The sequence below is a fragment of the Corella eumyota genome, chromosome 4, assembly GCF_963082875.1.
Source record: "Corella eumyota chromosome 4, kaCorEumy4.1, whole genome shotgun sequence".
NCBI lineage: Eukaryota > Metazoa > Chordata > Ascidiacea > Phlebobranchia > Corellidae > Corella > Corella eumyota.
Genome location: NC_137493.1, coordinates 14,355,474 through 14,380,894, shown reverse-complemented (window position 1 = coordinate 14,380,894; position 25,421 = coordinate 14,355,474). Strand labels below are relative to the sequence as shown.

Here is a 25,421-nt window from a genome sequence, read left to right as displayed (position 1 = left end):
TTCGTGATTGTAAATTCTGTGAGGCTATTAAAAGGATCTCAAAGAATAAAATTTAAATTTATTACAAAAAATAATGTTTAAAAAATGCTTGAGAAAAAATGATAATAAAATAATCAGAAAATCTCTTGAATACACAAATAAGATTTGCTTAAAATAAACCCTATAATAATGTTAAAAAATTTGCAAAATCATCTGCCACAACATCAGCACCCTTAAACCACAAAATAACTTTATTTAAATATAATAAACATTCTTAAACAGCTCGAGAATTGCAACTATAACATTTTTTATTTTTAGATTGTATTTAATATTTGTAATACCTAATCATGGGTTTAATTTATTTTTTTACATTACCTTTATTGCTTTTTATCGCTTCGGGTAAGTGTTTATTAAAAAAAAAACATAATATTTATTTACTTATATTAACTCCGTATACATAAGGATTTGTTAATAAACTATCTGTTTTTATATATTTAGTGTCGTCGCAGAATGTAACCAATACCACAGGTAAAAAAATACAAAATCAAATTTTTAAATCCTATTAAAAAAAATATTTATAATTTCTGTTTAAAAATTTAAATATTAAATTTCTTAATAGCCTGCAAATTATTATAAGCTAAAATTAATTTGTAATATAATAAAGCTTAAGAAACGATAAGTCCAAGGCTTTTGAAATATAAAAAGCCCTTGTTTATAGTGCACGGGTAAATTAGGTCGGAAAAATGTTAGCTGTTACCATACTATAAACACAACCCCTGTACGGGCTGGTATTTTAGTTCAATAAACAAATAGTTATAACCCTCGTTACAGTTGCACCGACGACTGTTGTCATGACAACGGTTGGAAACACGACATTCATGACAACAATGGCGCAAACAACGCAAAATGCAACAACAATGGCCCAAGCAACGCAAAATGCAACAGCAGTGGCGCAAACAACGCAAAACCCAACAACAATGGCGCAGACAACACAAAATGCAACAACAATTGCCCAAACAATGCCAAACGCAACAACTATGGTTTCGGGAACGGATAACACAACAATGGCAAACGTAACAATAATGCCGAATGCAACCACAATGCCTGGTACAACAACAATGCCTAATATGACAACAATGGCATCAACGATGAACGAGACTGAGCCGAGTAATATGACGTCACAACCAATGTCAACGACAGCACCAGTAGTTTTACAAGTCACATCAATTTTAGACGTGAGAATTTTTGTATTTTACGTAAGGCGTAACTTTCAGTGCCATTTAAAAGTTTAACTAACGTCTATACGTAGATATTTTTTTTAAGGCTGCGTAAAGTTCGGGTCATCGTTTTAAATTGTTGTGTCTACGACCTAAGTCAAATTTGCCCAAATTAAGCAAGTATTTTAGATACTCACAATTTTAAACGTATATTTAACTAACCTTACGCAAGTAAATGGCCATGTTGCAATATCCAAAATTTAATTGTTGTTATATAAGGATATGTTACATGTTTTTACTTATTTTGCTATACGGTTGTACTGTTATTATTCATGTGTGTTAAATCTTAGGCTATTCATAGCCAGAATAGTGAGTGCTATGTAGCACAAACATTTTTCAAGAAATTACTACTAATCATGGGTTAATTATTTGTTTTAGATGGTGGCTGAAGATGCGTTGTTAAATGAAACTTTAACTAGTTTAAATTCCTCTTTGGAAATGGTGTTTACATTGAACTTGAACTTTGTAAACGGGCAAACCGAAAATCAAGTACAGGTAATTAATTGTTTAACTGTTATTTTTGACTAATTTTAAAAAACAAAAATCAGTAGTATGTAAAGTTAGTATTATTTTGTGTTTTCTAATACGGTACTTTTTAAAAACTTTAAATAATTTGAGAGTTAGGCTAGTTAGCGTTGCTTTTTTCCTTTCGCCTTAACACCTTTATTTTTGGTTGTAGGCATTTTTAGAAACGCAAACAGGCATGATCCTTGAATCTATAATAGACACGAATGCAAGTGTCGTACTTGGCCAATACGAAGACCAACTAAACACGACTGGTCAGCAAGTTTTGTTTTACGCCATTTTGCTGGACGTGCTCGACAACGCTGAAAACCAAACTTATTTCAGGTCACTAGAAAATGATTCTACGTCATATTTTCCGGATGCAAACTTGCTCCTCGAAAGATCGTGTCGAATTTTGCAAGACTCTGGCGGGACTTCAACAGCTTGTGATTCATTTTTAGTAACCACAACAGCAGCGCCAATAGAAAATGACAATTTAGGCCTAATAATAGGCTGTGCATTGGGTGGCGTAGCACTTGTAATAATCATTTCAGTTGGCATTTGGTGGTTTTATAATCGTTCTGGCGTTTCAAAAGTATCGCCAAGTCAAATTGAACTTGAAAGATCAGACTCTAATGGCAGTGTTTAGTGGCATAAAAATGTACACTAAATCTTTAATCTTGACAACTTTTAAATATATTTACCTGTGATCTTGTGGTTGCTATTTGTTTTTAATCTTATTAACGTGCCAGTACATTCAAATACCTTGATTTTAGCACTTTTTTCATAAGGGTATATCCTTAAAATAGTAATAAAAACCGTATTATTTCTAAGCCAATATTTGAAGTTGATTATTTCTGGCAAAACATTTATTAAAGTTAATTATTTTACTTATTGTATTATATTTATTAAATGCAAGTCTGAAATACATTAAAAACCTTTTTAAAAAAACTTCATTTTCTGATGCCTTAACATTGAGTATTAATATTGTTGTTGTAAATAGTAAATAAATTATATAAAAATCGTTTATGTGTGTTTATTTATAAATTTTTCTATTCCCAATTAGTTTTTATCTATAAATAGATGAATAGAATATTAAGAATCTTTTTTTAACAAATACTTTTAAAAGATTTTTTTTTTAACTTTTTTTAATGAATTATTCTAGTTTGGTCAAAAATAGCATTTACAAAATGTTGGTTTAGAATCATGAGCAAAAATTGCACTTTGTAACAAAAACAAAATATACAAAAACACTCATAATTGATTTTATTGCCTAAAATTTGAAGAATCAGAAAAATTATTTGATTCCGATTCGATTGAATTCCTCCTTTAGTAATTTTTTGTAAGTTTCGAAACCGCCTTCTACTGCCCTAACTTGTTGATTTCCACAAAGCCATAATTCTTTACAAACAACTTTGATCAGCCTTTCGTCGTGAGAAACTAAAATGACTCCGCCCTAAATTTTTGGAGAGTTTAAATTGGTTTAAAAAAAAAACATTTTAAAAATTAAAAAAATATATTCGGGCTGAGATTTTTGAATAGGCGACAAGGTAATAGTTTATTTATTCTTGTAAATCACTGTGTAAATAAACATAATCTAACTACATTCGAGTTAAATTAACAAACATTCAAGCTATTTAAAAAATGTATTAATAGATTGTCAAGTTCTACGTGGTATTAGGATATCAGCCAAGATTTAAAAAGTATTTTTGTTTAGTGAAATTGTAAATGTAACACTTTAAAAAACACTTGGAATTTGGTTAAAATCCATTAGATTTTTACCTCGGTAATCTATCTAGTACAAACATTAATAGTTTTTTTTTAGAGTGTTATACTTAAAATACAAAATCTAAATAGACCAAAGTTCAATGTATGACTTAAAAAAAAAGTTTAAAATTACCCCAAATGCATTAATTGCCAATCCTAAAGCTTCTATAGTTTCCATATCAAGATGGTTAGTAGGTTCATCAAGAATAAGAAAGTTTGGCCTTAAACGAAAAGTAACAAAAATATTTAAAATTTGCATCTCAAATTTAAAAAATTTCAACAATGTATTTTTTATAGGTTTGAATACATACTTTGTCATTGACATCAGAGCAAAAGCCAGTCTACTTTTTTGGCCTCCTGATAAACTCCCCACAGGTCTTAAAGCTAAATCACCTGTAACACCATAACTACCCAACTGATGTCTATATTCCTCATTATTTCGACCTAAATATAAATAAAAAACACATAAAATTTTATGTTACAAAATTATTAAATAAAGTAAAAAAATAAACAAATTTATGGCAAATGACAAGCAAATTTTATATCAAAAATAAAATAACAGCATAAATAAATACTTCAAATTGACAAACAGATGGACTATAATAACCAATCAACTTTATATAAGAAAAAGAACTTAAACAGTGTTTTTTTTCACAAGTAATAAATTAAACTTTAAATTACTTTTAGCTTTAATTCTAAAAATACCCTAAAACCTTTATTTAACATGTTTAATTTACCTGGGAACCTTGATGCTAACAACTCCACGCAAGTTAAATTCATATCTAACTGATCAACATGATGCTGAGAAAAATAACCGATTCTCACATTTCTGTGCAAATATCTTATTCCTTTAACTGGTTCTAAGGTTCCTGTTAGGATTTTTAACATGGTTGTTTTGCCAGAACCATTTTCACCAACCTAAAAAGTAAAAAAAATGAAAAAAATATCAAATCTGAATCTTTTTTTATATCTTTATCCTCAATGTGGAAAGGTCGACTCCACAATATAAACATAGAGTCACATGTTACCCCTACCCAGTCTTGAGTCGCATTTTCGAATATTATTGATTATAATTGCGCATTTATTAAGCTGCTGGCTCAGCAGAAATTTATACTGTTTACAGCGCCTTGCTCAAGTGTGCTATAGCATGAGAGCAGTGGGAATTGAACCCACAACCCTATGTAGTGTATCAAGTGTTTTGACTACTACACGCCGGTGCTTATAAAGCTTAGTGGGAGATATATATGTTTAAGTAGGTATGTATGTCAAATTAATAAGCCATTTAAAATAAAAAACACTGCTGTTTTGGGGGCGTAGGTACATATTGCAAACTGGTAAGACCATACCACAAAAAATCGATTTAAACGGTAAATTTTTGTAACAAATCGATTACAATATTAGCAAAGTTACTAAATTTATAAAAAAACTAGTTTACTTACAATGCATATTCTAGAATCTAAGGCAGCTGACAGATCAACCCCTTTAAAAATCTCTCTACCATCTTCTGTATACCTAAAACTAACTTCATCGAGTTTTAAAACTGTGCCCGACAATTTCGAATCCATCGTCGGAAATTTCATCACAACTTCTTTTTCTTTTTCTACCGGCGTGATTTGTGGTCTGATTTTTGTCGATAATAACATTTTAAAAATTTGGGTATTTTTTATTTTAACTTTTATTTAAAATTTTTAAAATAGGTTTTTACTAAATTGACAGCGTGGTGTAGTGGTAAGAACACTTGCTACACCACGCATGAGGTCGTGGGTTCAATACCTACTGATCCCATGCTGTAGCACCCTGGAGTAATGCGCTATAACTGGTATAAACTTCTGCTAATTCAGCACTTAATCAGTGGTATAATTATCGGGCAATGATAATCTTTATAATATCCCAAACTGCCACAGGCAACTCGAGACTGGGTCAAAGTAACTAATGTTACTCTTTGTTTAAGTCGCGCATTTGACTTTCCCACATCGAGGATAAAGATAGCTATATACAAAAAAATGTGGTGTTATTGTATAATTTGTTTTAGCTTTCATGGTTTTAATTATATATATTATTTTCATACTTACAATTTTTCTAATATTTTTAACTTGCTCTGTACTTGTGCAGCTCTATTCGCATTATAACGAAAACGGTCGATAAAAACCTAAAAAAAAAAATTTTAAATGCTATAAAACCCAAAAATCAGATAAAATATTTGCTCTTATTAATTTTGCATATTGGAATTTATTTTCTAAAGCTGACTTCACAGCCAATCATTAGATTACTTCAAATCATTACTTTTTTGGAATGTTGTTTATGTGGTTTTATTATATCTTGTGCCTTCATACAAACTGTAAATAGCAATTTGAGCAACCAACATTTCTTTGAGCAACCAACATTTCAGAGAAAATCAAATTTTCGAAAATTAGATTTTACTAAAATTTTGTTCAACACTTTTTTTTAGAAATTAAAATTTATTTTTCAGAGAAGAGTTAAGGACTGGACATAATAGAAAATTTTGTCTGTAAAATGGCATTTTTAACAAAAGGCCTTTGAGTAAATGATTTTTAGTGATATGGTAGTAATCCAAACCAATCAATTTTAGAAAAAAACAAATTTAATTTTTAAAAATGACATAAAAAAGAAAAAAATTGCCTGTAAATGATCGCGATATGCTTTCTGGGCATCATATTCTTTCTGTCGATTTTTTGCTTTTTCGTCTCTGGTTACCATAAACTGTTCGAATGTTCCTTTATAAGAGTCAAGTTGTCTTTGTCGTAAATGTAAAATGTCGGTGCAGATCGCATCAAGGAAGTTTCGATCGTGGGAAACAACTATAATGGTGCTTGGCCAACTCTTTAAAATTTAAGAAGAAAATTTTAATGCTTTTAGATTACCAATGTTAGTTAAAATAATAAATTTTGTGACAGACTTGTCAGCTAAATACTGTTAAATTAGTTCAAAACTTTAAATATTTGACTAACCGCAAGACAATTTAGGAGTTACTTTATTAAAAAAAAAATTTAGGTTGTATACTATATTATTTAGTTGGGGATAAACTAATTCAATAAACCTGTAAATAATCTTCCAGCCACAAAATGGCTCTAACATCCAACATGTTTGTAGGTTCTAAATTAATTTAAAAAATATTAAATTTCAGAAATTTTAAGTAGAAGTACGTTAATAGAATTAATAAAATTTTAATATAATAAAATTTTAAATAGAAGTACGTTAATATAATTCTTTATTGTCATATAATCCATGTTTTATCTCTAAATTTGTAAAACAATTAAATTTAGTAAAAAAATATCAAAAGCTTACCGTCAAGTAACAGAAGGTCAGGTCTAAAAAACAAAAAAGGACATTTTCAGTATATATCTCATATACAATTTAAGTTAAAGTTAAGATTTTTGATATAGTCAATGTTTAACTTACTTTGCAAACAAGGCTCGAGCAAGCGCCAATCTCATTCTCCAACCACCTGAAAACTCTTTTGTCGTCATTTTCTAAAAAATATATTAAATTAAAAAAAAATTTTTTTTTATCTAGACAAAACCGAAAAAAACTTATCAAAGTTTAATATATATGTGCCAATAAAAAAATTATTAAAAAAAATATTATCAGATTAACAATCTAGCAATACACTCAATAACATTAAAAACTACCAAAGCTCAGACTGTATCAGGGAACAAATGTTACCTTTTAATTAGGCCTTAAAGTCAGTTTTTCCAGATAGAAAAAGTTATTTTATGTTTCGACAGTAATAGCTGCCTTCTTTAATCCATTTTAAATAAATATAAAAATTACCTGCATTTCAGTACTAAAACCCAATCCATTTAAAACAATAGCAGCTCGAGCCGGTGCCTTGTCTGCTTCAATTTCATTCAACTTTGTGTAAATTTCACTTAATCGGTTGCTTAATGCTGGATCTGTTTCTGTTTTTCTTCAAAAATCATTATATTTTATATTAGTAAGATTTTTAGTAGGCTATTTATTTATCCTCAAACGTCAAGAATCAATTAACTTATTTGCTATCCAACCAGACTTAAAGTTCTTTGGCAGTTTAACATTATTAAACTTATTACTTAAAAAATCTTCCGCCAATTGGTTTTTGACTCAAAAGGAGATATATTGACCCGGCAGCATGGTGTAGTAGTTAAACACTTGGCTTAACTATATAAGGTCGTTGGTTCAATCCCTACTGCTCTGTAACAACCTTGATTAAGGTGCCATAAATGGTTTGAACTCCTGCTAAGCCGATACTTGATCAGTGGCTCAACTAACAAACAATTATAATCTATAATATCCCAAACTACCAAAGGCAACTCAAGACTGGGTGGGGTAACTGATGTTACTCTATCTTATGTTAAAGCTAGGGCTTCTAACGACTATACAACAACAACTGCAATGTACACAAAATTGAAAAAAAAACTTTAATGAAAAATTTAAATTAAATATACTTGTTGTCAGCCATTTTGAGTTGAATTTTTTTCTCCTCTTGAATCAGGGTTTCTCTTACAGTATCGCTTTCCAGGACACTCTGTAGCGCTAGAGTGTCGTCACCTTCAACTTCTTGTTCAACATGTAAAATACTGATGTGAGAAGGAAGAGATAAATTCCGACTAAAAAATAAAAAATTTGATAAAATTAAAAAAAAGTTCAAAAATTTAAAAATTTTTTAACGATATACTGGTTTCGATTCCAAAGCAAATTAAAATATAAAAGTAAAGTTAAATGACAACAATATATAGTTAATTATTTTTTTAATTAACAAATAATAAATTACAATTTTTAGTTATTAAATAATTATTGTCCTTAGAACATCACAAACTCTTTTTTTAACAAATTTTTTTAAACATATTAAATTTAGTTTTAATTTTATTGACTTACGTTGAAATCATTTTAAGTAAAGTTGTTTTTCCCATTCCATTCCTACCAATCAAACCATATCGACGACCGTATGCTACATGTAAGTCTGCCGCCTCAAATAACACTCTGTTAAAAAAATTATTTTAAGTAAAAATATAACAGCAAAAATTAAAAAAGAATCAAATGTTGGCCAGTTTTATTACTAGATATATAACTAAAAAGCTTAAAACTTACAAAGTTGATTTAAAAATAACAAACAATAAAAGTACATAAGCCTTTAACATGAAAAGATCTGTTAACAAAATGGCAAAAACATCAAATATATATACACCGGCAGCTTGGTGTAAGAACACTTGCTACACCACACATGAGGTCGTGGGTTCAATCCCCCCTAAGCTCATGCTGTAGCGCCCTTGAGTAAGGCGCTATAAACGGTACGAACTCCTGCTAAGCCAGCACTTAATCAGCAGCATAATTATCAATCAATTATAATCTATAATATCCCAAACTGTCACCGGCAACTCGAGATGTAGTTGGAGTAACTGATGTTACTTTATGTTTAAGTCGCGCATTCGACTTTCCCACATTGAGGATAAGGATATATACAAAAAAAAAATCTACCAATTTTACTGATTTAAATTAAAAGAACTTACTTGCTTCCAAAGGCAATATCAAAGTTCTCGATGTGAATATCTTGGACTTTGTATGTGCCATGAGATTCACTTTTCTCATTTTTTCGACTTAAACTTTGACTTGCTGATGCTTCTGCCATTATTAACCTGTTTATTAAAAATTTTTTTAAAGTGTTATATTAGAGAGTTTTGCAATTTTATAAGTGATGTATATGGCATGTTAGATGGTTGACAATGAATCACAAAATGGCTTTAAAACCTTTAAAAAATGTCTTTGGTACTTACAATTTAATTTTCAAAAATACTGGAAAATGATTAACATAAAAAACCAGGTTACCATATTTTTTTGTGTGACGCAGAAAGTACTAAGTAGCGTAGTAAATGTATATAAGCTAGTACTTTCTACATCATCAAAAACAAAGCTTCCCTTACTTTTTTTTAAAGTTGTATAACTTCAAAAGTAGGAGAAATTATTTAAATTTAAAATAATTTTTGTCTTCAGTGACACCAACTTATTAATTTTTAAGTATAAAAATATCGCTAATATATGCCTTTAAATATAATTTTTTTAACTTACAATTTGTTAGCATCTAAAATGCCCTTTTATTAGGCCATATTTTTAATTTCTTTAGCCTACCAAATATTCTATTAAAAAACAATGATATTAGGTTATTTTATATAGAATAACACTTTTATAAAATTTTTAGTTAACTCACGGTTTATCAGTAGTGACGTTTGAACTTAGTTTTTTGTCTTGTTTTTGTTTAATTTTGGCTTCTGCCTTTTTTAATTTTTCCTGATCAACAAGCTGTAAAAAAAATAAAACAAAATTAATAATAATAAAACAACTTCTATATTGATATTATATTAAAATCTAAAAACATTGTAATAAAATATATTTTAAAAAAAACATTAATTTTAATAATATTATAAACCAAACTTGATAAAATTCGAATATTAAAATAAAAACATAAAAGTTTAAGATTAGTTTACTGATGATTGATCTTTTTTCGCAATCCAAATATTCTCTCTCACAATATCATCTTCTTTACCTAATAAAATTTAATTTGTTAAAAAATAATTATTATATATATATATATACAAATAATATATTTTTTTTACTTTGTAAAGCTGCTGCAGTGGCAAGGTGTATAGGTTCATCTAATTTTCTTATGGAAGATTTTGAATTTGCGTTTCTAAAAAACAAAAAATGTTAAATTAGTTATTTTGTGTATATATATATAAATAATATTAAAAAAAATATTTTTTTTGTTGAAATAGTTAAAGTCATTTAATTTTTCCAACATTAATATCTAAAACCACAAGCATGGTGTGGTGGTCAGAACAGTTTTTACACTACATAAGGTCCTGGGTTTGATTTCTAGTGATCTCATGCTATAGGGGCCTTGAGTAAGGTGCTATAAACAGTATGAACTCCTGCTGAGCCAGCACTTAATTAGCTTAATCACCAGGCAATTGTAATCTGTAATATCCCAAACTGCCACAGGCAACTCGAGACTAGGTCAGGGTAACTGTTGTTAATCTGTGTTTAGGTCGCGCATTCTACCTTCCAACATTGAGTATAAAGATATGTATATATACAGAAAATTTTTTTTTTAACCAAATAACAATAATGTATTATAACTTTTTATAAATCTTAATTATGGCTATTTACTTACTGGTTTAAGGAATTAAAAACAATTTTGCAAATATCTTGAATATCATAACCCAGTTCAGAATTAACAGAAGATTCTAAAATTGGACCCAAAGTTTCATAGACATCTTCAGCTGTTTGAAATTCATCGTGTGCATGCTCAAAAATGCCTAAAAATAAACGACAAAAATTTTAATAAAAAATTCAAAAATATGGCACATTTTACAATAACTTTAAATGTAACTCTTATACAATATACAAAAATGGATATTTAAACATTTAAAAGTGCTTTAGTAATTCTTAAATTTATTTTAATCAACTTACTTTCAATATAGTCATGAATACTCGTATCTTCGATTTTACATTGATCTAATATAATTTCCAAACAAGCAGACATATTTAAATAATAAAATAAATATAATAATAAATACTACACATATAAATATCTAAAAAAATAACCATTTTACAAATAATTTAAAGGTCTGGGTATTTAAACCAATTTTAACTAACTTTTTTTGGCAAAATTACATACTGTATTGAAATACACAAAAAACGTTATTCTGAAAAATTAAAATGTTGACAACACGTGTCATTACAATGATCGCCACAAAATGTTGTGCCAGTGCCACACATATTTTTAACTTTGTCCCCAACTAAAAAATACTCCCCAAATATGAAACTTTAACAAATATTATATAATTTTTACGCTATTGAATTGATTTAAAATATAATAAAATTTTTGTAAAAAATAGTTATTTAAAATAAACCAAAATATTTGGCAACGTCGCCCTTTTTATTATTGTTAGTAAACAAAAAAAAAGGTGATGACAAGTACATTTTATTAGGAACAAAAAAAATATCATACGTAAAGGTAGAAAAGCACTTTAGAGTCTAATATAAATAGTTTTTATCCTGTATAAACTCACTTAACTAAGACAGCAACGACAAAAACTCAGGCAAACTTTGGTGTTTACTTGTTATGCTTGGGGTTTGGCGAAATTAAAAGTTGAAACTAATTTTTAACGAATTTCGAAAATGGCGTTTGCTTTCAACTATTTCAACGTGGCCCCCGGCAGCGATATAGAAGGTGGAACAAATTTAGGTTTCAATTTAAGAAAAAAACCAAAGTTTATTTTCTAATTCCGTTAATTTTTAGTAACTTTAACAAAATTTAAAATTTATTTTTTAGCGTCAACTACTTATGAAAACGTCAACTTTCAAGAAGATCTATGGAACATAAATTCAACTGCATCAATATTTGGACAAAAGTTTAAACTACCAGAACAAAAGGAGGACTTTAAAAAAGCAATACGGTAGAAAAATTTAATTTATGTTTACTTAACCAAAATAAAATGTTTCTATTAAATTTTTTTTTTTAATTCTTTGAAATCATTCAGAGCTAAGCTATGGTTCACATATCGCCGGGGTTTTGAACCCATAGGGGGTACGGGACCTACTTCAGACTCTGGGTGGGGCTGTATGCTTCGTTGTGGACAAATGATGATGTCACAAGCCTTATCCACTCTCACAATGCACCCAGGTAAATTATAGGGGTAATAATGATGCTTTTTTATATTTATCCATCTTCGATATGGATAGGTCGACTTCATAGAGTAACATTAGTTACCCCCGCCCAGTCTCAGGTAGACTTCAGCAGTTGAAATATTAAAGAATATAATTGCCCGATAATTAAGCTGCTAATTAAGTGCTGGCTCAACAAAGATGATACAATTTATAGCGCCTTACTTAAAGGTGCTAAGAATAGGCGCAGTGGGGATCGAACCCAGGATCTTATGAAATAAAGTGTTGCCTTGCTGTTGGTTGATTAAGACTAAGAAAAATTTACAATTTTTATAAACTTTTTTAGATTGGAAATGGAAACCAACCACTGACCCCAGCTGTGAACAATCTTTATCATATCGGAAAATATTAACTTCTTTTAACGACCAGCGATCAAGCTGTTACTCTATTCATCAGATTGCACAAATGGGGGTAGAAGAGGGTAAACAAGTGGGACAATGGTTCGGCCCCAACACCATAGCACAAGTGTTAAGGTAGTATAAGCAACTTTTTTTTTTAAATGTCATATATATATATATATTATTTTCAAAAATTTAAAAGCATTTTAACATTTAATGTATTCGATTTTAAAAGCCTATGAATTGAACATCAATTATTACACTTTAGTTTAGATTTATTATTTAGTTACAATTGTTAAAATCGATTTTTTGTTTATCAGGCGCTTATCAAAATTTGATGATGATAACGTTCTTTCCATCCATGTGGCAATGGATAACACTGTATGTTTGGATGACATAGGTATTCCTTAAATAACGACATTTGATAGCAAAATGTAAAAAAAAAATATTTAAAAAAGAGACAACCTTATTTTTGTTTTAAACCAGAAAAATTATGCGGAACTGAAAATCAAAATGTAAACGGAAATGCTGCCAGTTCCAGCTCAGCAGACCCTGTATCCTACGGCGATGGGAATACGAATAGCGAAAAGTTTTGGAAGCCCTTATTTTTGATAATTCCGTTAAGATTGGGCTTATCCGATATCAACCCAATTTATTTCCAACATTTAAAGGTTTTAACTTATATCACACTTTGTCAAAAATTTTAACAATAAATAATTTTTTTTCTACCTAATGCAAAATTAAAAACTATAAATTAAATTTGTAGAAAACCCTTGTAATTTGTTTTTTATTTATTTTTATATACTTAATGATCCTCTATGTAAAAGTTAGACCTCATGACCTAAATATAGAGTAACATCTATTACCCTGACCTAGTATCGAGTTGCCTTTGGCAGTTTGGGATAATATTTTTTAAAACTGCTTGAAAATTAAACTTGAGTGTGCCACATAATAAACGCAGTGGGGATCGAACCCAAAACCTCAAGTAGTGAGTCAAGTGTTCTGACCACTACACCACGCTGCCGTTTTTTTAATTATTTATTATTATACTTTATAGGAATGTCTTGAAATGGAGGTATCAGTTGGTATAATAGGAGGAAAACCAAATCATGCATATTATTTTTTGGGTTCTTGTCAAGACTCTCTCGTGTTTTTAGATCCACATACTACACAACCTTTTGTTCCATTTAATGTAAGTCTATTAAGTGAAAGGCCATGGGCTTCATCACATGCCCTAGGTTCGGTTTCCTCTGATTTCATATTAAAAAGTGCAATAATAGTACAAAATGCCGAACTAATTCTAGCTTATATTAGTAGTTAAAAAATATTTTTTAAATGGTAATCAATTCAAGATTTTAAACTAATTTTGAAAGAGTTTTAAATTTAACAAAATATTTTAAAATTTATTTTTTAGGAAACAGACTCCAAAACATTATTTGATGACAGCTCCTATCATTGTGATACCCCGAATAAAATGCCCCTAACCCAGTTAGACCCCTCTTTAGCGATTGGGTTTGTCTGTACAACTAGACAACAATTCGAAAAACTACATCAACAAATAAAATCAGTAAATTACAATTTTTTTTGTTTAATTAACTGGGAGCATGGTGTAGTGGTCAGGACACTTGTCTTCACTACATGAGGTCCTGGGATCAATCACAACTGCATTTATGCTGTAGCACCCTAGAATAAGGCACTATAGATGGTTTAAACTTCTGTCAAGCAAATACTTAATCAGCAGATTAATTATTAGGCAAATATATTCTGTAATTCCAAACTACCAAAAACAACTCGAAACTGGGTTTGGTTAACAGATGTTATTCTATGTTTAGGTCCTGAAGGCGATCTTCCCACAGTGAGGATATATAAATATATAAAAAAAAAAATTATTTTTACTGTTTCAGTTTAAGAAAACCCCGACTTCTTATCCCTTGTTTGAAATTGTGAAAAACCTCCCACAATGCATGGTTTACGAGTCAGCAATTCTGTCGGTAAAATCGCACAGTCGCCAAAAACATCGTAAATTAAAAAATGGAGAAACAGACAATTTTGATGACTCGACAACATGTCTGGCTCTCGATTCTGACGAGTCGTTGGAGTCAGATGATGAATTTGAAATTCTGGATGTCCGATTTTAATCTCGGGGTGACGTTGTCAGACTAGACAGTCGGACAATCAGGCATTTTTTAAATGATTTTTTTTTACATCTGAATCGTATTATACAAATTTAAACAACCGCAAACTTAGTTTTAATTCTTGTTTTTTTATGTGTTACTTTAAATTTAAATTTTTTGTTTCTTTTTCTATTTGAAAAAAAAAATAAAAATCAAATTTTGTTAAATTCTCTGTGTAAAATAATCAAGAATTTAATAAGTAATACATAAATTAATAAAAATTTAGATATAATTTTTGTACATGTGCAATTTTACTTACATATATTTTAAATAAGCAAATCTAATTTTCGTTTTTTAAATTTGAAATATTAAATGTAAATGTATTCCATAGAAATTTATTTTTCTTCTTTTCAGTATGCCTAATGTTCATTTTATTTTGTTTATCTGTGTAAAGTTTATTTATCTATGTAATATTATTTTATTTTCTGCTACAAGAAATAAAAAAAAATTATGTAAATTTTTTGCAAAAAAACAAGACGTAGACGTAAAAAAGCTATAGGGGTAAGAACACTTGCTACACCACCATGAGGTCGAGAGTTCAATCCCCACTGTTCTTATCATGTAGCGCCCTCGAGTAAGGCGCTATAAACATTATAAACTCCTGCTGCGCCAGCACTTAATCAGCATTATAATTACCGGGCAATTATAATCTCTATAATATCCCAAACTGCTAAAGGCAACTCGAGACTGGGTTAGGTCATGCATTTGATTTTCCCACATAGAGGATAAAGATATAAATATACAAGAAAAAAAACATTACCAATATTTTTAAACAACCATGACATTTTTTAATTAGAAACCCATAATACAATATAACAAGCACTTTAAATCTTTAAAAAAAACACAATGTTTTGTGTAAGGTAAGTCGACAACATTATTTCCATGTAAAGAAGCACCAATAATATTCAAGGTAAATCAAATAAAAAAATTACAACACTGCCTATTTAGTGGTGTTTCAAATAGAGAACTTGGTTTGACTTCATTAAGTCTTAGGTTCAAACCCTACTACTTCTTTATCATAATGCCATATAGTAAAAACTTACAGCATTAACCTGTTATGCCTATCCATATCAGCTTTATGAGCAGGTAACATAGCATACAATTTGGATAAGATTTAAAAATAGTAAAGATAGTTCAATGCTTCATAAAATTGGCTATATGTTTAGGCTAAGAAAATTAGTCTAAACATATAGCAAACCAATCTTATTTAAATCCCAAGAATTTAATTATTTTTTCCAAATAAATTGAAAAAATTTAAAACAGCTTTGTTACTAATACCCAAACGCATTTCTTTAAGGCCTTAAAACTGTAAATACATTTGTGTATTGTCCACAAAGTATTTTTAAATATAGAATATGAATTACAACGCTATTTTAAACTTAAAAAAATTTGAAGAATATATTTAAAATAAATTAAAAACTTTTTAGATTTCATTTTTATTTTCAATTAGACACCTCGTTACCTCATTCTCGTACAAAATCTGCCCCGATACCCCACTTTGCATTGGCTGGTTATGTTCATTAGCCCCTCTATGGGGTAACAGCTCAATGGGTTGATAATTTAGTGGCTGGGGTGGGTTATAGGGGTCAGAAAAAGTGTTTTGAAGAAGAAGGGGCACTATTCGACGCTGCATGGGTATTGGGTCAGATTTATTGTTATTGTATGTACCAGTTAGTAAGCTACTAAATGATGTCATCTGTTCTGGCCTAAAAAAAGAAAAAAAAAAAGAATATTTATAATTTAAAGAAATAAATATAACTTAGTTTGATATATGATATAAAAATCTGTAAAAAGTAAGAATGTATTTACATAATTTGTCGGAATCGGTCGAAATTATTTTCAGTGTTGCCGTCATTTATTGAAATATCCTCGTTTAAATTAAGGACAGCAATCTGAAAAAAAATTTTTTTTTACCAAAACAAAGATAAGATATTAACAAGAAACAAATATAATTATTAATAAATACAAACCTTTGAATTTGTTGATGGCGTTTTTTCCACAGGTTTTTCCGAATTCCAGTTTGTAAAATCATCAGATAAATTCTAAAAAAAAATTAATTTATTGAACGCCTTTATTATTCTTGAAATATATACGCATATCGAGGAGTAGTGGTCAAAACACTAGGATTTACTACATGAGGTTCTGGGTTTAATTCCAACTACTCTCATGTTGTAGCATTCATGTTTAAGGCACTAAAAACTGTATGAACTATTGCTAAGCCAATAATTAATCAGCATTTTAATTATCAAATATTATAATCTATAATATCCAAAACAGTAAAAGAAAACACGAGACTGGGTGAGGGTAACAGATGTTACTTTATGTTTAGGTCGGGAACTTGACCTTCCCACATTGAGGATAAACAAATATATAAAATATTTATATGTTAACTTTTTCTAATTTTTATTAATATTTTTTAATACAATGTAAATTAATTGAAGACAATTACAAACATGTTTTTACCTTTTTTAGTTGATAACTAACTGCACAATTTCTTCTGTGAACTTCAAAATTATCGTTTCTTCCAAAACTTTTATGACAAACATCACACTGGAACGGTTTTTCTCCTAAATAAAGAAAAAATATTTTATTTAAGTCTTAAAATGTTGATCGGAAAAAATCTTGTCATTACCAATAAACTATTGCCATAAAGCCGGCAGCGTGGTGTAGTGGTAAAAACACTTGCTACATCATTATGAGGTCGTGGGTGTAATCCCCACTGCTCTTATGCTGTAGCGCCCTTGAGTAAGGCGCTATAAATGGTATAAATTCCTGCTGAGTCAGCACTTAATCAGCAGCATAATTATCGGGCAATTATAATCTATAATATCCCAAACTGTCACAGGCAACTCAGGGTTCAATTCTTACTGACGGCAAATTGTAATTTTTAAATCAAAACAACAATACCAAATAATTTTGTTGGCAATATTACTTTAACAAAAATTTTTCAGAAAAAAAAATTGAGAATAAACTTAAAAATCACCGGTGTGCACTCTTGCATGACGTTTCAGGTGAAAAGCGTTTGTGAATTTTTTCCCACAGTCCGGGCAAGGGTGAAGTCCAATCCCAGTATGAGTTTTTTGGTGCAAACGTAAAGAATGGGAATCCCGAAATTGTTTACCACATGTTTCGCAATGGTAAGGTCGATCGCCTTTAAAAAAATATTTTTATTTATTCATCCTCAAAGTAAAAACGAGAATTTTAGAATCAAAACCTTGAGTAACAGAAATTAATACTAAAACAGCAATTTCATTTTAAATTTTAAAGTAAAATATATATTTGCTCTTAAATTGGGCATTATTAGGAAATACACCAGCAGCATAGTGTTCTGGTTAGAACACTTGGCTTTACTACCTGAGGTCTTGGGTTTGATCCCCACTGACAACTCAGTGTACTCATATCTAAATGCCAAAAAAAAACTAAAGACTGGGTAGAAGCAATAAATTTTACTAATAAGTTTGAAATACGTGGTTATAAAGGCTGCAACACATTTTAATAATAACATTTATATCTATTTTTAATCCTACGAAATTTATAAAAAAAATAAAACTTAAGTGACATATTCAGTTAAACAAAGTTTACCAGTATGTGAGAGCATGTGCTTTCTAAGCCTTCCATTAAATGGAAATTTCTTCCCACAAACTTCACAAACATGAGGTTTAACTGTGGCATGTTTAGTGGTGTGGACATCCAATCTTTCTCTGGTTTTAAACACTGTAAAAAAAGGATTTAAAAAAAAAAAATTAAAAATTTGATAAATAAAAGTGTTTACAGGAAAAATATTTTAATAAATAAATTAAAGTCAATTGGGGCCACTACAAGAGGTCCTGGGTTCAATCCTTACTGCCTCTATGCCATGTCAGCATTAAGCAAGGGTTTATAAACAGCACAAAATCAAGTCCAAAACCGATAGGCAATAAATTATAAATCAATTATATTTCATTTTATTCCTAACTACCATAGTCAATGTCAAATTGGGTTGGGGTAACGAATAGCATTTTATTTTTCAGGTGTAAAGTTGGCCTTACCAAATCAAGGATAAATTATTAAATCGAAAAAAAATCAAAAATTAAGAAATCGAAAAAAAATCAAAACTTAAAATGTTTAAAATTTTACTTTTTCCACAAATAGGACAAGCCATGGAAGCGTTTGTGTGAGATTTCTGGTGTGAGGATAAAGTACTTTTGTCCTTGAACTGTTTTCCACACACCTCACAAAAGTAAGGTCTCTCCTCTGTGTGTGTCAGATGGTGGCGCTATTTTAATTTTTTGATAATTTAAAATTGAATCAAAAGTTAAGACACTACTTGATTTTCAATTGAATCATAAACTACATTATCTTAAATTGTGAATTTATAGAATATGCAAGTGATATAAATAGTAAACCAATTCAAAAATTAAATAAGCTGACCTAATAATTTATACAATACTTTAAGACAATCCCAAAATATTAAAAAATATTATAAAATTTTGTAAAATTGTGTTTGTTAAAAATTTTGTAGCACCCTTGAGTAAGGCTCTATAAACGGCATGGACTTCTACCTTATCACGAACTTAATTATTGGGCAATTACAATCTATATTTGGTGACCATGTCATAACATACTTAAAATCTTTATATTAATATTAATATTTGTGGCATGTTTTAAATCATTAAATTAATTTTGTCATTTTTTCCCGTCACATTGATATAATTTTTATTATATATATATCTTATTATTCATTGTCATTAATGAGCGAAAAACCAAAATAAAAAAAATAGTATCCCAAACTGCCAAAGGCAACTCGAGACTGGGTCTTTGTGAAGTCGACTATTCCACATCGAGGATAAATAGATATATTAAAAAAATAAAAACTAGCAAAACCTTTTAAAAACAAACCTTTAAGTGATCTTTGTCCCTAAAAGTTTTTCCACATTCCTCGCAAGTAAAAGGACGTTCACTTGTGTGGATTCTTTCGTGTCTTTTTAAGTGATCCGCCTTTAAAAATAATTTACCGCAAGTTGTACAACAATGTGTACGCTTACCTAGGAAAAGAAGGCACAATTTTGACCAAGGTAATTTCATGAACTTTAAGAGCAACAAAAAAACTTTTCTTTAGACTATAGACTTTGGGCAATGACATAGTGGTTTTCTTTTACAATACACCTAATTTTAATATATGAAGTCTTGAGTTTAATTTCCACTGCTTTTATGCCATTACACACTTAAGTTGGGTACCAACAAGACTTACTACCGCGAAGAAAAAAAAACATCAACATTTTTTTCGGACAATGTAAAAGTCATAAATATTACCCAAAACTGCCAATGGCAACTCAAAACTAGATTGGGGTAACAAATGTTACTGTTTAGGCTATAAAGTTGAGCTTTCCACATCGAAAATAAATGATTACATATAAAATAACCTATATTTACCAAATTTTCTACAAGGTCTAGTTGCAAAAAATAACTAACATAATATAATAAATTAAAAATTTGTTAATGAATTTTTTTCTTTACCAGTATGACTGATCATATGCCGTGTCAGATGACTTCGACTTTTAAACTCCTTTCCACATACCCGACAAGAGTGAGGTTTTAGTTGCTTAGCAACAGAGGGAAAATGTGTTTTCATGTGAACACTCAGGTGGTGAGTTGACTTGAAAGTTCGATTACAAACTTCACAAATAAAATGACCTTGAAATAAATTTTTTATTAAAAATCTAATATTTTTTTGCATTTTAAATTTTTTTTTTAAGAATATAATCTTTTTTTGCAATTTAAAATTTTTTTTTTCAAAAATCTAATATTTTTTAGCAATTTAAAAATTTTTTTTTATGTTTTCTCACTTGTAGTTACGGTCTACCAACAAATTTACAACCGTAAGTTTAAAAATAGATCTAGCAAAGATAATAAAGTTTCCTTAGTTTTATTTTTTTTGTAATAAAAATATATATATACCTGAAATTGTAGGTAATTCAGTGGAGTGCTCTAATGTCATATGTTCCTTTAAAATCAAAAAAATTAGCTGTTATAATATAAGTATATATACTATTTACAATAGTACTAACTTTAAAATTATGTATTTAGAAAAATAAGATATACCAAAACTATTTAATATTATTTTTAGGTAAATATAAAAATGTTTTTTTTTTAAATTTGACCCTTTGAAAACCTGAATAATATTAGTAAAAAAAAAAAGCAATATTTTTAAAGTAAAAAAACTTACTCTAAGTTCGTTAATATTAAATTTCTCTTCACCACAAATATCACATTTATTTGAAACCACTACACTTTCGTGAGATAGCAAGTGGATCCTATACGCTATATTCTGAAAAATAAATTAATTTTTATTAAACTATTTGGAAAATCAAAAATAAATAAACATCAATTTTAAATAAAAACTAATGAAAAATAATCAATAAAAATAGAAAAGTTAAAAAATTGTTTTTTCATGTCCCCTTTTAACAAATTTGAAAAATATATACCTTTATTACTACTACTTATATTTTAAATGTGTTAATATGGTTGCAACTTGCAACTAATATTTGCCTGTAATAATTCATCGACACACCACAAACGGCAGTTTTATTTATTTTGTTGGCTTAAAAATTAGATATTTATATTATGTTGTCCACTAGTCTCCAAAATAAATAAAAAAAGTTTTACGAGAGTGTGGTGAACCGGTTATGGCATCGATGAACTACGAGCCGAAAGGTTTCGGGTTCAAGCCGCACCAACACCACACTATTCGCCCTTGAGCCCGACATTTACGGATAGCTCAGACACGTCCCAAACCGCACACCCTTACCTGATCGTAAAAATTAGATAAGAGTTACGAAAATAAGCTAATATGAAACCTGTGTGAATGTGATGTTGCAAATAGAACAAATCAATTTTGAACCGACTTCGTTGGAATTAAAATTTTCATTTGTTCGTTTCTTTAAAGGTAAACTTAAGCTTGTGTTGTTGATAGGAAGTGTAGCAAGATCTAAATCATCTGCAAAAATACAAATTATAAAAATAAAAATTAAAAAAAAAAATTTAAATTTAAAAAATATTTTTAAACTTATTTACCTTGCTCCACACTGCCCTCAGTGTTGGGGATATTGTCGTTGTTAATAAAAGAAGATGGGCTTGGCATATCAAATTCATTTATGTTTGTCAAGGCTTGACTAATTGTAACATAAGCATCTCTTTTTGCTTTTCTAAAAATAAAAAACAAATCCTAAAATAGAAAATTAATTTTCCCTTAAATTTTTTTTTTATATTTACAAAAACACTTAGATATATATATACCTTAAATATATACGGTTTAAAAATCAAAAAAAAATATTAATTTGTTTACCTTTCTGTATTTCTTGTAAAAGGAATTATTGGTACTTGGCTGCTTCTTTTAATTACAATTTGGTCTTCGTTAGTATTGTTAGCAATATCTTCATCGGTTTTGTTTTCAAGCAATTCAGTGAAATACTCAAAAATCTAAATTAAGACAATAGTTAAAAAATGAAATGGAAAATTAAAAAAAAAACAGCATTTGGGTCTACATACCATTTTAAACACTAACAAGGCTAAATAAAACAGTTCCTATTTTAATGAAAGAATATTATTATGTTATTGAGACAACTATTATGTTTTTATCAAAAAAATAAAAATAAAACTGTTATTTTAAAGTTTAATACTTTCTTTACCTGACATATTTCCTTTAGTTTTTGAAGTTTAAATTTTTCAGTCAATTTTGTGATGGTCTCAAAATTTTCTTTATCAATTGTTATTTTTCCAGCATAAATAAAATTAAGAATTTCCTCAAAATCTCTAGCATTAACTGTTTTTATCTAAAAAAAAATTAAAAACTAGATTGTACACCGTAGTGCCAGCAGTTAATTTATTGTAAAAATTGATTTTAACACAAAAGATTACCTCCACTACGTTTGCTGAATTTTTTTCGAATAATTCTTGAAAATATTCAGAGATTGCTGATAAAACAAATTTATGAGCAGAAAACATTGCCCCATCTAAAAACACCCAACAAATTGGTAATTTTTACAAATAAATTAAAGGATTTTGGTTTATTACAATTAAAAGACCTGATAAAATAATAAACACTAGCAAAATTAGTTATATCTAGTATCATTCATCTAGTATCAAATAGAATTAGTTATAATATCAAAATCAGAGGCACTATAGCCTATAACAAATTATAACTGCTTATTGGTTAATAATTTTAATTGTTATTGCTTACCCAAAACTAGTGTAACATCACAGTATTTATTATTTTTTCTTTGCTCATTAATTTTTGGTAAAAACTGATTGTAGATTTTGTCAGTCTCATAATTTAATTTCTTGTTCTCCAAAGTAAATCCTACATAAAATACAATTTAATTTATATTCAAAACCAAACATTTACTTAAAATCAGGCTAATTGATTATAAAATAATGTTCAATGTATATATGTATTGACTATACTACAAAAGTTATTGAGTTTAATCCCCACAGCTTTCTTGATGTAGTGCACTTAAGTTATTTATTGAAAAGGGAATTTACTCCCGTTGAGCACAAAAAAATCAACAAATATTAGATTAATAATATTCTGAATTGTCGAAGGCAAATCAAGTCTAGGGTTTTACAAAGAAGATAAAAAAAATTACCTGTTCCAAGTATCAATTGCTCAATGGCTGCAGCTCTACTAATAAGTCTAAAATCATCTTTGTATAAATCCAATTCTTTTAATACTTCTTCAAGTAAAACTTTTTTAACAGGAATTGTCCAATATTTTGTTGAAGTAAAGTTTATAAGCTGAGTATTGGACTTTAAATATTGATTTGAAGAAAAACTCTTTCTAAAAAAAATGGAAAATTTAGGGTGGCAGAATAGCGGTTTGATCTATCTAGTAGTTGAAAAATTTGGCTTTATGTGGTCATTGGTTTAATTCTCAAATTGTTTAGAATTTTTTTCTATTCTCGATGTGAGAAGGTCTACTTCACAACATAAACATTAGACTAACATTAGCTACTCTAACCCATTTTTAAGTTGCCTTTAGCAGGTTTGGGTTATTATATAGATTATATTTGCACGATAAAATAACTATGTTGCTGATTAAGTGCTGGCTCAGCAGGGGTTCATACCATTTATAGCGCCTTACTCAACAAGGGCGCTACAGCATAAGAGCAGTGGGAATTGAACCCACGACCAACGACCTCACGGTAGAGTAGCAAGTGTTCTTACTACTACACCATGCTGCCAGTTTTAATATTTTATATGTTAATGCATTATAAAACATTACTCTGGGTACTTACGTTTTTAAAAGATATAAAAGCGTGGAATTATAATTTCCACCAAAAATGTCAACATATTCGTTAAATTTTTCTATTACTTTAGAATTTGTTTTTCCAAAGGAAACGACCGAGTTGCGCACCATTTTAAAATATTTTGAGCATATTTATGTTAAAGTAATAAATCAACCTCATTTATTTATAAAGCAGTTAAACATTGTACAACTGAATAAAACTAAACATTAATTTACCATGCCAATCATGCCATGCTGGCCAATCAGTCTCTAGCAACTAACCGGCAGCGTGGTTGGTGGTGTAGTGGTAAGAACTCTTGCTACACCACACAAGAGGTCGTGAGTTCAATCCCCACTAATCGCATGCTGTAGAGACTGGCTCGGAGTAACTTATGTTACTCTATATTTAAGTCGCGCATTCGCCTTTCCCACATCGAAGATAAAGATATTTCGCCCTTGAGTAAGGCGCTATAATCGCCCTTGAGTAAGGCGCTATAAACGGTATAAACTCCTGCTGAGCCAGCAATCAGCAGCATAATTACCGGGCAATTAAAAAAATATATATATATATACAAAAAAAAAACTAATCAGTTGGTATGTTTTGCATTTGCAAATTAAGATATATCGACAACACAAAAATACCCATCGTTGCCAACATATTTTTAAATTTTTTTAATATTTGCAAATGCGTTTGTTTTAAAACCCCCAAAAGTTTTACTTGCTTTTAAATGATTAACGACCCTTTTTAACATGATTAATTGTAACAATAACTAACAAAATACTTTAGTAACCACTAAAATGTTATCCAAATGTAAATACATATATGATTATATTTTTACCAAATATACACCACAAATAATAATAATAGATAATTTAAAAAACATTACATTTTTGATATAAGTCACCGATATAAATTATTTTTTTTACTTTTTTTTTCGATAAAGTAATACAATAGCAAAAATAAGCAAAACAGCTACTATTAACCATACAAAAGTGTCAACATTTTTATTTAACATCTTTTGACTTAAGGTGTTCTCTAGTTCGGCAACATCTAAATAAAGATACACGATGCAATTAAAATTTGGATAAAATAATTTTTAAAATTGCAATTTAAATTAACAAATTAAACCAATTAAATTATTATATATTTTACCAAAGCATGAAAGCTGGTCTTCTCCAATGATTTTTGTTCCAATGCAAGAACAAAATTTTTGATTGTTTATCATTGAACACAGCTCCTCACAACCACCATTGTCCTATAAGTCAAAAAGTTTAGAAATCTGACTTGTTGCATCTAAATTTTACTCGCAAACAAATTTTAAATTTACCTTTTCGCATAAGTCGATGTTGATGTTCATTGGTCCAACTGAGATAAGGTGACTCTGTCCTTGTTTCAAAT

At 29.0% G+C, this 25,421-nt stretch overlaps 4 protein-coding genes across 5 annotated transcripts; 2 read left to right on the top strand and 2 right to left on the bottom strand.

Moving 5' to 3' along the window:
• Nucleotides 1–276: 276 nt before the first annotated feature.
• On the top strand, nt 277–2,787 carry LOC145751431 (uncharacterized). The gene is made up of 5 exons (XM_082567571.1): nt 277–378; nt 478–507; nt 811–1,214; nt 1,635–1,751; nt 1,936–2,787. The coding sequence occupies exons 1-5, from the start codon at nt 327–329 to the stop codon at nt 2,407–2,409; spliced, it is 1,077 nt and encodes a 358-aa protein (XP_082423697.1). The 5' UTR covers nt 277–326; the 3' UTR covers nt 2,410–2,787.
• Nucleotides 2,783–11,114, bottom strand: LOC145751430 (ATP-binding cassette sub-family F member 3-like). Its single transcript, XM_082567570.1, has 19 exons — nt 10,992–11,114; nt 10,693–10,837; nt 10,136–10,209; nt 10,007–10,065; nt 9,730–9,821; nt 9,035–9,160; nt 8,403–8,507; nt 7,973–8,134; nt 7,320–7,455; nt 6,948–7,018; nt 6,834–6,856; nt 6,586–6,641; nt 6,168–6,368; nt 5,600–5,676; nt 4,967–5,147; nt 4,265–4,445; nt 3,839–3,971; nt 3,661–3,748; nt 2,783–3,216 (listed from the first exon to the last, which is right to left on the bottom strand). The coding sequence occupies exons 1-19, from the start codon at nt 11,062–11,064 to the stop codon at nt 3,058–3,060; spliced, it is 2,142 nt and encodes a 713-aa protein (XP_082423696.1). The 5' UTR covers nt 11,065–11,114; the 3' UTR covers nt 2,783–3,057.
• A 361-nt stretch (nt 11,115–11,475) lies between these two features.
• Nucleotides 11,476–15,143, top strand: LOC145751481 (cysteine protease ATG4B-like). 2 transcript variants are annotated; one of them, XM_082567646.1, is made up of 9 exons: nt 11,476–11,754; nt 11,857–11,980; nt 12,065–12,207; nt 12,535–12,721; nt 12,907–12,986; nt 13,073–13,257; nt 13,644–13,778; nt 14,001–14,153; nt 14,491–15,143. In XM_082567646.1, exons 1-9 carry the CDS (start codon nt 11,703–11,705, stop codon nt 14,722–14,724), a joined length of 1,293 nt encoding a protein of 430 aa, XP_082423772.1. In that variant the 5' UTR covers nt 11,476–11,702; the 3' UTR covers nt 14,725–15,143. The 2 variants fall into 2 exon arrangements, with proteins under 2 accessions (XP_082423772.1, XP_082423771.1); XM_082567645.1 differs by having other exon boundaries at nt 11,476–11,769.
• Nucleotides 15,096–24,550, bottom strand: LOC145751480 (uncharacterized). Its single transcript, XM_082567644.1, has 19 exons — nt 24,033–24,550; nt 23,385–23,575; nt 22,979–23,098; nt 22,657–22,751; nt 22,428–22,571; nt 22,085–22,218; nt 21,814–21,944; nt 21,597–21,736; nt 20,966–21,067; nt 20,698–20,743; nt 20,257–20,433; nt 19,639–19,784; nt 18,877–19,015; nt 18,343–18,474; nt 17,744–17,911; nt 17,224–17,327; nt 16,731–16,802; nt 16,570–16,652; nt 15,096–16,466 (listed from the first exon to the last, which is right to left on the bottom strand). The coding sequence occupies exons 1-19, from the start codon at nt 24,152–24,154 to the stop codon at nt 16,184–16,186; spliced, it is 2,529 nt and encodes an 842-aa protein (XP_082423770.1). The 5' UTR covers nt 24,155–24,550; the 3' UTR covers nt 15,096–16,183.
• Between the last annotated feature and the right edge of the window lie 871 nt (nt 24,551–25,421).